At 35.7% G+C, this 12,832-nt stretch overlaps 2 protein-coding genes across 2 annotated transcripts; both read right to left on the reverse strand.

Moving 5' to 3' along the window:
* Positions 1-8,844: 8,844 nt before the first annotated feature.
* On the reverse strand, positions 8,845-9,321 carry LOC143024112 (zinc finger BED domain-containing protein 5-like). The gene has a single exon (XM_076182880.1). The coding sequence runs from the start codon at positions 9,319-9,321 to the stop codon at positions 8,845-8,847; it is 477 nt and encodes a 158-aa protein (XP_076038995.1).
* A 71-nt stretch (positions 9,322-9,392) lies between these two features.
* Positions 9,393-10,404, reverse strand: LOC143024113 (zinc finger BED domain-containing protein 5-like). The gene is made up of 2 exons (XM_076182881.1): positions 10,045-10,404; positions 9,393-9,854 (listed from the first exon to the last, which is right to left on the reverse strand). Exons 1-2 carry the CDS (start codon positions 10,402-10,404, stop codon positions 9,393-9,395), a joined length of 822 nt encoding a protein of 273 aa, XP_076038996.1.
* Between the last annotated feature and the right edge of the window lie 2,428 nt (positions 10,405-12,832).

Raw genomic sequence — 12,832 nt, forward strand, 5'->3', positions numbered from 1 at the left:
AATTAAAACATTATAGCTAAAAGATTTTTTTGTTGAGGATTTAAAAAGATCTAGATTACTAGTATTTACAACATATATTAATTAAACCGACAACTAATATTTTGGGCATAAAATGTATCTTGCAATGATTTATGATGTATTCGAACCTAATTTGATACGATATACACGACCTAAATTTAATTTATTTGCCGATGAATTTAGCGTCAACTAATCTCAGTGACTACTTAGCGACAGCTAGCAAGAACCAGCGACAACTAACAAGAACTAGCGTCAACTGCATTAATTAAACCGACAACTAATATTTTTGGGCATAATATGTATCTTGCAATGATTTATGATGTATTCGAACCTAATTTGTTACGGTTATACACGACCTTAATTTGGTGTAAATTACCAACTCGCAATGGTTTACATCCTGATGAGGCTCACTTCCTTCTGCCAAGGGTAACCGGTTAAAACGTCCACATGACAAAACGTCCATATCGTTCACAGTCAAAACGTCCACACCTACGAGTCAGAATGTCCGGGTGTAGGACAGTTGCTCACCGGATAATTGCTCACCGGAGAAGTGACAAATAGGACATTTGCTCACCCAAGGATTATTTTTTATTTTTCTTGAACTTAATAACAAACAATATACAGGATTTTTTTAGTTGTGTTGTATATACAGAAACAATATCCAAACTTTTAGTTAATTCATAATAAAATTAAATACCAATTTCTTCCATCAATATTCTTTTACTGGTCCAGTCTAATGGTGTGGCTAACTGTTCGTATGTATCTCTGTCATTTAATAAGTCGAAAAATTTACTTTCATAGTCTGAATTGACTCCAAACCTTAACACTTCTAGTTCATGAACTAGAAGTGTTAGGGTAAGTAGTCAATGAAACCCACTAAAAACAATGCATTAGATTATATTGTAGAGTTTGATAAGTTCTTGGCCTCTAACAATTATGATAAAGATTTACTTTATCTGTGCCAGGGGTATGCTGCAGGAAGTCAGTGTCTTCCTGACTTTCTAGATGCAGTTGGCCACACCATTAGACTGGACTTGTAAACCACAAAGGACAATAAACACACTTCAGTACTGCACCAGTTGTAAAACTGTAATCGCTATATATTGATTGAAGAAATTGGTATTGAATTTTATAATTAATTAAAAACTAAAATATGAAAGTTTGTATATTTTTTGTGTATTATTGCTGTAATAAATTTAATACAACCAAAAAATCCTGTATTAATGCTGTAATAAACTTCAATATAACTAAAAAAACCTGTATATTATGTTATTAGGTTTGTATATTGTTTGTATATTATTGCTGTAATAAACTTCAATATAACTAAAATAATCCTTTGGTGAGCAAATGTCCTATTTATCACTTGTTCGGTGAGAAACTGTCCGACGAGCAACTGTCTGTACCCGTCTATTTGTAACCCTCCTAGCAATGAAACCTAATGCTCTGTTTGTTGTATTCCTGCCGCTAATGCATTGTTTCCCAAGTCTCTCTCGCACTCAGTCTTTTTCTAAAAACCTGTTAATTTCGGAGTTGTATAGTTGAATTGGGCCTATCCTTTCCCTATTTTTTGTGCTGTACAGATGAAAGAAGCCCTTTTAGTTGCAAAGGATTACAAAGGCGGAGCACGCCGACAGGAGACCTTTTAGTCCATATCTAGGTCGGATGCGAAAAATAAAATAAAAAAAATTGATAAATAAAAACTATAATAATGTAAATAACAAATAAAATAATAAACAAACAGGCAAATAGCAAACAATAACGAATTGACACATAACTAATAATAAATGAAAATCAAAACAGACAAATGATAACAAAAAAACAAAATGAAATAAATCATAATCATTACAGCATCTTGCTGGCAGCCTTGATTTCATAGTTACGTTTTGCTGGGCGCGTATTAACTCTAACCATTTTTGCCATATCATTATATTTTGATCAAAGGTGTGTCTCCCGTTTTTTATTATGTAAAGTCCTCTTTTCATTCTGATGTCAAGTTTCAACCTGTCCGTCATCCATTTGGGAGTATTACTATTCTTTCGTATTGACTTGAGGGGAATAAATTTTATTTATTTATATATTTCTTTATTACTATTTTTTTTCATTTAGAAATGAAACCATTAGGTTACTATACATTTCGTCCAAATCGCTAAATCTGGTTGTTGACCCCGTGCCCACAAGTGACCTAGCCTAAAGGCCTGATCGGCGGGTTTGCCCGTTAACGGGCAAATTCTCGCGGGCCTGCCCGTGAATGTTGTCCACACGACCGAAGTGATGAACAGCTGGGCCTGCCCGACGATGTTGCCAGTAGCGGGTGGAGTGCTGTACGAGAACCATGGTGCCTAGCATTGTCAAGAAAAAGATTTTATGCTCTATGATAATAGCTGTGTGTCTCAAGAAGAAAAAGAAGAAAAGGATATGGTTCACGATATTATCTTGCGTCTGGCAGGGTAGAAACTCCAGCTACCGGGCACCAGCTCAGTGATTTCGCTCGGCGGCCTTTCGGGCAATTTGATCGTTTGCCCGTCAAATATGCCCGTTAACGGGCAAGCCCGCCGATCAGGCCCGCTCGTGTAGACAGGCCTTAAGGTCCGCAAAGCTTTCGTGACCCGACTACTGACCGCGCTAATGACGTCCAGTCACAGCCTCCTGGTTTGGGTCCGTAAGTGATCAAATGTCTCGTATAGTTTCTCGTCTTGTCAAAATTGGCTCTTCTGAAGTTTGGTACTTGAACGTTATTCGTACTTTTTAATTGTACCCATATAAAATATCTTGTTTCTTGAAGATCGCTAGAACCTAGACTATTTCCCACTTTTACGTTACTCGTTAGGCGCTCATTATTAGGAAAAGTCCAGAGTATCCTCTTCCCTCGTAGGATCGGTAATTATTTGTTTCAGGAAGTTATCCTGCACCACATCTATGAAAAATTTCGCTTCCTGGTCTACTAAAATTTCCAAGTGAATGTTTCTATAATTAAAATCTTCCATGGTCACAACGTTTTTGTACTGGGACGCCTTGCGAATTTCATGAATCAGCGGGGGGGGGGGGGGGCAGTCTGCTCAATGCGGTTAGCAGGTCTATGGGATACGGACAAACGCTCACAGCCTTAATTAGAAAAATGGACAAATGCTCACACCCTAAAAATCTTACACACCCTGATGGCATTCTTATCTAAATCTATATGACTTTTGGGGGGACTATGACTCTATTTTTATTAAGAATTTATTTTTGTATTCCGATTTTAATTTTGTTTCCTTTTAATTATTGGACCTCTTTCTTTAAAATTCAAGGTAAAATAGAATAGAATACGAGTAGTTTTGAAAAATATTACAATTCTTTAAGGATCTTATGTGAGATAGTGTCCATTAATTGGCATTGGTATCAGAAAACTTTTGATTAAAGATAATGGTAACAGTTTATTTTGGGGGTAATATTATTTCCTTTGAGGGATTTCTAATTGATTTTATTTTATTAAATAAATGTTTTTCTTAATTTATTTAATGTTTGAAGGACCCCTGATTGCGTTTTGATGTTTTTTTTTTTATAAAGTTTGTCCAAACAGAATTTTTTCCAATGTTTGAAGTTTAAGGTGAGATTATTATGAGTGGATAAATGTTTTGAATAATTTTAGAATCATTTGTATATTTTAATTGCAGGTTTTTTATTAAGAAGTTTGTTTAAAAACTTATTAAGTATTACAGTTTACATTTTACAGAGTTGTAAAGCATTACATATTTCTTTGAACTTTATAGCCGAGATGTTTTTATGCTTTATAGCAATTAGCAAACTTACACTTTTTGAATGTGATTAACCTTTTGCATACGTTTTTACCTGCTTATTATTCACACTTCTTCATCCAGTATCATATAAAAGAAAGGTCAGTACCTACAATTTCAGTTTATTCCAAGACTGAGAAGTATAGGCCTGCATGTTCATGTTACCATGGAGGTCATAAAGACAAATAAGAGTGGAGTGAAATTGTGAGATGTAAGATGGCAATGTGTTAAACAGAGGAGTGAAGGCTGTAAATAGGCCTGACCAGCGATCTCAGGGTAAGTATGAGAGCCACGATATTTTACCTTTTCAAAAAGTTATCTCCTGGTAGTTTTTGGTAGCTATACAGATTTTCATTTATATTTAGCATTTTCTATACGACTTTATGTGCGGTGATGCACAAAATATTGTAACTTTGTCTTCAACTATTATTGAATCGTCACTAATACGAACCAATAAAATTCGTTAGTTGAATTAATCAGTGAATATTTATCTTCTATATTTTTAGTAATTGACGTCATCTTTTGATAAAGTTAACCCATCTCACTAGGCCGCAGTGGCCCCCTTGTGCACGGAGGACATTTTAGTATAGATCCCATTTAACTTTGAATATTCAACATTCTTAAGAATTATTGTTTTAGCGATTATTCCCTTTTCTTTCTTTTTGATTTTCTTTAGACTAGTTGTTGTGGTAACCAAGGAAATTTTAAAGTACACACAAAAGTTTCTAGTTGGACATGATAGCCCCACATATAAAATTTTATATTCAAACGGATTTGGAAAAATACCATTTATTTAACTACAACAACAAACTTACAAAAACAAAAGAACAAACCAGAGCATTCGAAAATTCATCTGCTCTATTTTGTACTCACTATAAAGTTTAATCTTTGTTCTAAAATACAGAATTTCCTCTTCTGCTGACTAAATCATCAACGATTTAAACTGATAAACTCCTCATTATATCAAATCCTCTTCAGTAATTAGTACGTGTCAGTCTCTCTTACTGACTAAATCATCACATCCTCTTCAGTAATTAGCGTCACTGTCCTGCTGACTAAATCATCGGCGATTTCAACTGACCAGCTCCTCACTATATCATATCCTCTTCAATAAGTCGTGTCATGCTGACTAAATCATCACCAATACAGGAACAACGGCGGACTATACTAGTATTATTTTCATTTGACGTTTAGTTTAAAATAGCCCAGAAATTGCGATAGAAGCGTGGACAACATAAGAAATGCGTTTCATTTCCAGTTTCGCTGTGCAATAAAAGCTGATGCGTTATGAGGAAACATGTCAAGTACAAAGAATAATTTTTGTACACATTATGGATGAAGAGCCCACGCTAACTAAATCACAATAATATTTGAATTTGTAAAATTGGAAAAAATGACAATGTCATGATATAAGTATAGTTTAAAATTGTACAATGACTGGTATAGTGATCAGGATTGGGACATCGATCGATGGTTGCGCGATCGATCGATTGCTGCGCGGACGATGGATCGATCGATAGCGCAGCGCGATCCATCGATCGCGCATGACAAATACACCAAAGTTCACTGGACGTGGTGGATTGGTCATTTGAAGAAAACTTGAAATTTGTTGACGACAATATCCGAAACCTTTGTAAAATAATATAAAAAAACGAAAATATTTTTCTATGAAAAAATTGGAGATGCTAAATTAAATATTTTATTTGGTATTATCTAATCTGGAACTATGCCTAGAACTACCGTTTGCACGATTTATGAAATTTGTCCACGTATAATCTGCAATGCAGGTCGTTTAGAACATACAAATAATTTATTTACAAAAAAAAAAACTAACCCCACTGAAATTCATGAACTTGATAAAGCACAAGATTGCCATTGTTATGCACAATAAACAAATGAATCAAAACATTGAAATTTTACTCAACTTTCGAAACTCGCTATGCGACTAGCCATACAAATGACTTCTTTAAAACTCAATACAGAACAACCAAAAAAGGCCAATGCTTATCTATTATAGGTGTTAGCACATTAAATGAACTTGAAAAGGAATTGCCTAAGACAAAATGTTTATCAACATTCAAACCATATTTAAAAAAAAGTCATTAATCTATAAGTATTAGTATACCGAACATTTCAGGTCCATTTCATGATTGTATTCATGGAGAAACAGTCATGCACCGTCCAAGTCTGCCGCTCTTTTTTTTTTTTCTTGTTCCTGCAGGTGACGGTGACCCGGATCAATTACCCCATCAACAATCGACCTGACCTCTTGCCTGAGGTCGGAGTTAGCAGGCGTCGTGTCATTGAGGAAAAATATATATATGTATATATATATATATATATATATATATATATATATATATATATATATATATATATATAAATATATATATATGTGTGTGTGTGTGTGTGTGTGTGTGTGTGTGTGTGCAATACTAACATGTAACAAAAATAAAAATAAAATAATTCTTCTTTAAAGGGAGAGCAATTCCCCATAAGCTTTGCTTCACGCTCTCCCTTTTCAACAAGTAATCATGTAAAAAAAAAATTGTATATATGTATGGATAAATTGTATTTTATTTTGTTGAATAAACCTTAACTAAACTAAATTAGGGTGTAGGACAGTTACTCACCGGATAGTTGGTCACCGGATAATTGCTCACCGGAGAAGTGACAAATAGGACATTTACTCACCAAAGGATTATTTTTTACTTTTCTTGAACTTAATAACGAATAATATACAGGATTTTTTTTTAGTTATATTGTATTATATATACAGCAATAATGCAGAAACAATATCCAAACTTTTAGTTTTTAATTCATTATAAAATTAAATACCAATTTCTTCCATCAATATTTTTTTACTGGTCCAGTCTAATGGTGTGGCTAACTGTTCGTATGTATCTCATAGTCTGAATTGACTCCTAACCTTAACACTTCTAGTTCATGAAACCCACTAAAACCGAATGTAGGACAAAAGGTCCTCGGACAAAATGTCCTGAAATCTGCACCCCTGGGACAAAATGTCCACAACGGCCTAGGTGGGTGGTCAAAATGTCCTAATACCTTTGATAAGTTATCAAAATAATAATAATAAAATAATAATTATAAAAAAACTATAATAATCAAATAATAATTATAAAAAACTATAATAATATATGAAACAAACTACATAAATAATATATGCAACAAACAAAATACATAAATAAATGCATTGGTATAGTTGAATAACAAACAGATAAACAGTAAATAATGATAAATTGACATATAACTAATAATAAATGAAAATCAAAAAGACAAATGATAACAAAACAAAAACAAATAATATAAAATAAATTATAATCATTACTGCACCTTACTTAGGTGTTTATCTAAATGAGTCTTAAAGCTTCGAACTGAACTACATTGCACTACCTGTGCAGGAAGTTTATTCCATTCATTAACTACACAGTTGGCAAAGTAGTTTCTACCTACAACCAAAAAGAATAAAATAATGGATAGTTCGAGACCATTGTTTCTTGTTTCATTCGGATTCAGTGTGAAAATCTTGTCACTTTTGATGTTGTCAATTCCCTTTAGAATCTTGAAGACTTGTATCAAATCACCCTTGAGTGTAAGCTTTTTTAAGGAAAATAGATTAACATGTTTTAGTCGACTTTCGTATGATTTATTTCTGATATTTGGAATAAGTTTTGTGGCTCGCCTTTGTACTTTTTCCAATCTGCCAATGTCTTTAATGAGATTCGGTGACCATACAGAAACAGTATGTTCCAAATGTGGACGAACTAACGATTTATATAGCTTGTTAATGACAGATGGACTTTTGAATTCAAAAGATCGCGCAATCAGTCCTAGAATCATATTTGCTTTCTCAGAGGCTGAAATACACTGCTTAGATGATTTGAGATCGTTACTGATAATTACGCCGAGATCCTTTTCACTATCCACTTTTGTTAACGAATTTCCAAATAACTTGTAATCGTACTTACTGTTGTTTTTACCTATGTGCATTACCTTGCATTAACTTGTGTTAAATTTCATTAGCCACTGTTCAGACCATTGCTGTAATTTATCTAAATCTTCATGAATAACTAATTGGTTTAAGTGATCATTTGCCATTCCGCACAATTTTGTATCATCAGCAAATTTGGAAATAATAGTTTAGTCCGTGGTCTATATCATCTATATATACTATGAATAGAAGTGGCCCAAGAAGGAACCCTGAGGAACTCCACTTGTAACATTTTCCCATCTAGAAGTTTTTCCATTTAAAACAACTCTTTGTTTTCAACCATTCAACCAATTACTAGTCCAATTTAATACGCTACCACTTATTCCATGTAAAGCTAATTTAGTAAGTAGTCTTTCGTGTGGGATGGTATCAAAAGCTTTTGCAAAGTCTAAATATATTAAATCTATATTGTTTCTTTTGTCGTAATTCGATATAACTGTGTTGTAGAATTCGAGTAAGTTAGTCACGCAAGAACGTTTCCGTCTGAAACCATGCTGGCTATCATTTATCAAACGGTTACTTTCTAAATGATGTTCGATAGCATCTCTGATGATAGTTTCCATTATTTTTCCTATGATTGAAGTCAAACTTATAGGCCTATAGTTATTTTGTTTCTTTTTGTCACCTTTTTTAAATATGGGAGTAACGTTAGCTAGCTTCCATTCTCTTGGGACATCTCTGGATATGATGGATTTCTTGAAAATAATTTCTAAGATTCTTGGATGCCAACCGTCATGCCCTGGTGTTTTATTAACTTTGAGTTTATCTATACACCATTTAATTTTTTCTTTTGTTATATTTACCGTAGTGAGTAAGTTTACCCTAGACCAGTGGTTCTTAACCTTTTCATTACCACGCCCCCCCCCACGAACTACTATTTTTTTCACGTCCCTTTGCATATATAGGTAAATATTCTCTAATTTAACAATAGAATAGAAACGGCAATGTCTTTTTAGTCCATTTATTAAGTATAAATTGCAATAATTTGATATTTGACACTTTCGAATAGGTACATGATTAATGAGATATTTGGCACTGCTTCTAAGCTACCAGATCTAGACTACGCGGTCGAATGCTCGAGAGTGCACAACGCAAGTCGCCCTCAACGTTGAGGCGGTTTCTGTACTTAGTCTTGATAGAAACGAGCGTGGAAAATGCCGTTTCACACATATATGTGGATCCAAACAGTGTTAGAATCCGAAGAGCCTGGTGTGAGGTCAAAGGGTAAACATGAAGGTATTTGACCCAGAAAGTCTCCAAATCCATTTCTTTGAAGTCTTCTTTAGCTGTGGAGTCGAACTTCAACTCTAGGAACTCTTCTTGGACTTGTTCAGCTACATCAGCTACTTCACATTGAAATGGATTCCTGTTGAATTTCCATGCTTCACTTAGATGAGTGATTATTTGCTCTTTTAACTCAGAGTCGAGGTTACTGTCAGCGAGAGCCGTATCTAAGTTTCTAACACTGGCTACATTTCCCTGTAGAACTCGACATTTCCAAAGATCGAGTTTGGCCATGAAGGTACGAATGGTCTCATGGTGCACGAGGATATTGATGTTTTTTCCTTGTAGTTTGAGGTTCACAGCATTCAATGCCTCAAAAATATCCACCAGGTTGCATGAAAGCCTTCAGACTGAAATTTGTCATAAAGGTCTACTTTCTGCTGTGAATCTAGAAATATTTCTACTTCTTCTCGTAATTCATAAAGACTTCCAAGCATATTTCCTTTTGACAACCATCGCACGTTCGTGTGAAAAAGCAAGGCTTCATGTTTGGATTCCATATCCTTACACAGCAGTTTAAAAAGACGACTGTTCAAGGCTCCAGCTTTGACAAAATTGACAATCTTGATAGCCACTTTCAAGACGTCCATCATTTCAACAGGCAAAGTTCTGGATGCTAAGGCTTCCCGATGAAGTATGCAGTGTGTACTCATTACGGAAGGATTTCTTTCTTTCACCTTTGTGACAAACCCAGACCGTAAACCACGCATGGCTGGTGCTCCATCAGTACACACTCCTACCACCGACTCCCAACAAAGCTGATTTTCCTGGAAAAAAATTTGATATAACATCAAAAATAGCTTCTGCTGTTGTGAAACTTTCCATCGGGTGACAGAACATAATTTCCTCTTTTATATTATTGCCTGATACAAAACGAGCATACATCAGAAGCTGAGATAACTGAGCGACATCAGTCGTTTCATCACACTGGATGGCAAAAACAGGGGAGGCTCTTACTTGGTCGAGAGTCTGAACTTTGATATCTTGAGATAATTCATCTATCCTTTTCTTGACTGTATCATTTGACAGAGAATACTGGGAAAGCTTATTTGCACTATCTTTCCACAAAACGAATTCTGCTGCACACAATATACTTGGTTTTATGAGAGACTCTCCAATGTTATGACTCTTTGCAATCAACATAGCGATCTCATAGGAAGCCTCAACAACCTTTGAAGATTGCTGCCGAAATGACCCACTGTCGTCCAGTTTAGCTCGCTTCAAGGTGTCTTTTTTAGTTTCAAAGAATGCCTTCGGCTTGTCAACTAAAGCAGGATGTAATGTCCTCAAGTGGTGTTCCAGGCATGAAGGCCGCATTCCATCATTGCTCAGTCTTGTAACATATCACACACTGTGGAACCTCGGTGTCACCCCTTTGGAGAGACACAAATCCAAATCGAATGTAATCTTCAATGTACTTCCGTTTCTTAGCACTCATTGCAAAATACTTGGATGTTTTGTATCTATGTAAATATGTAGAACAAATGAGGCCAACACAACAATAAGCAATAATCACACAACGACTGGTGAAATGCAATTGTCTCAGTCACACCGTCCCACACATTGATAGCATCGTGCGAGAATTTACTAGCCAATCAGCTTTCGTCTTATCATGACGTCATCGTACGATTCAACCGACGAAGACAACCTCGGAAGAAACGCTCTGCCTAAACGGGTCTCACTCTAATTCTGTAATAATTCATATGCTTATGCTTATAGTACTGGGCCATGCTGTTGTAAAAGTAATCACTAACTGGAAAAACTTATACTTTTCACCCGAAAGCTCCCACCCCCCCTGTATACGTCACCATATGCATGGTGAACAATATCACACTCACTCACCGGACTCCTTGGAGCCAGACCACGTCCGTTCGAATTGCTGAGTGGACATCTTAACAGCCTAGCATACCACCCCGAGCACACACACACCAGACGCACACGAACTCACGAACACACACACATAGTGGATGTCATCAGACATAACACACGGAAACATTACATATAAACAAGCCACCCCCCTGGATATATAATTAGTATTTATAACCAAGAGACCAATAGGTAATTTGTTTAGTTGCCCCACCCATGTGGGACAACGGACTAACAAGACATTATTGTAAACACCACGATGGAAGGCAACTCGAGAAGTGCTGACCTTCACATTTCCGGAGATCAAAACTCCACCGCAAGAGCCCAGGAGTGGTCGGTTCTTGTGACGTGCCCTAGAGTTAAATTGTGTATAAGTGTAAATCTTAAGTCTTAGACCTTGTTAAGAAAAAAACAGAAAAACTCATACGTGTGTGGCATGTAACCCTTCCTGGGAATGATGTAACTATCCGTTACATAATTTGGTGCAAGTAACCCTTCCTGGAGACCATGTAACGATCCCGTTACATTACTGGTGCCAGCGTATAGCCGCAACCCATCTCCTCCGAAGAAACTAGTGTTAACTATAGAACTATAGAAGGGACCAGTATCTTGAAACCTGTCCATTTTCTTCACCTACAATCAACGAAAACCACTCCTACCACTCGGACGGAACGAACCGCTCTCTACGACAAGATTTTATTACACACAGTACACAAATTCTGGGCAATCGTCACAACCGACTTCAAACTACCAAAACAGAAATTTCATCAAGGTAACTATCAAAATTCCTATCCACCATTTATACTATTTAATTATAAAACTCTCGCCTACCCTTAAAACCTCCTGATGCTCGCTTTTCTCTCACTTTCCATGCGAGCATCATACAACTAGAATTCATACATCTAGATGTTCCAACCACAAGCAGCCTCACCTGGAGGTAATTGCACACCAATCAACACATATTTCATCAAAATACCCTACTACCAGTGAGACCTTCCCAATCATCGTACGTCAGGACAAACAAGTCTACGGACAGCGACAGCCCCACCTGGCGATCCCTACACAACTGTCTACACTTACGAATGCAGTGTCCTATCAACGAACTGAAATCTTCCAAGTAAGATTACTAAATAATACGTGACTGCATATCAGAACCAAAATAAGTAAAGTGCTAAATAATAATATTACACCTCTAACAGTGATAAGTAATATATAAAATATGCCAATTTTATTTTAACATATATTTGTATATGCAATAATTTTTCTAGATTTAACTATTACCCAGTTTTACGTACATATTATCATGTTCATATGCATTTTTCCAGTTAAGTAATTCTTGTTTACACTATATACAAAAATGTATATGTTTTAAATATTATCCATTTATATCTAATATAAATTACATAATTTTACCAATGTAACCATTTTGTTATAATTACTGCTGTAAACCCATATTATATATACCATTGTATACCCATTGACGCCCTATCTAACTATAACACACTGCCTCATAAGTAATCTATACCAATTTTTTTTTTTATAATTTAACTATTTCAACTTAGAATTCCCATCTCACCTAACTACCTTCAATACTTGTTAAGTGATACATGCATCTCTAGTTAGACACTAACATGGCTACAGGTACGAGAGCCAAGGTCAGAAATTTACTTGAAGGATTTCTTTCCACATTTAAAGAAGAAAAACCCTCTCATGACTCAGACCATGCCACGACTAAGGCAGATTCTCAAATAATTCCTGAGGATTACTATGACAACATACCCCTTCACCATGACCACTCACGGGAAGACCCTTTTAACCCGACCCAACTACAACACTTCCCCAACCCCCGCCCCCCCGCCCCACCAAAACGTCAAGTTCC

This window comes from Oratosquilla oratoria, unplaced genomic scaffold (assembly GCF_046742065.1).
Source record: "Oratosquilla oratoria isolate Oo_2021 unplaced genomic scaffold, ASM4674206v1 SCAFFOLD93, whole genome shotgun sequence".
Lineage (NCBI taxonomy): Eukaryota > Metazoa > Arthropoda > Malacostraca > Stomatopoda > Squillidae > Oratosquilla > Oratosquilla oratoria.

What these genes read in the sequence shown, in the direction of transcription:
- LOC143024113 (XM_076182881.1), bottom strand. Translation starts at nt 10,404, where the DNA reads ATGCGGCCTTCATGCCTGGAACACCACTTGAGGACATTACATCCTGCT. An exon ending in AAGTTCAGACTCTCGACCAA is followed by an intron (nt 9,855 to 10,044) that starts GTAAGAGCCTCC and finishes ATTTTTTTCCAG; the next exon opens with GAAAATCAGCTTTGTTGGGA.
- LOC143024112 (XM_076182880.1), bottom strand. Translation starts at nt 9,321, where the DNA reads ATGGCCAAACTCGATCTTTGGAAATGTCGAGTTCTACAGGGAAATGTA.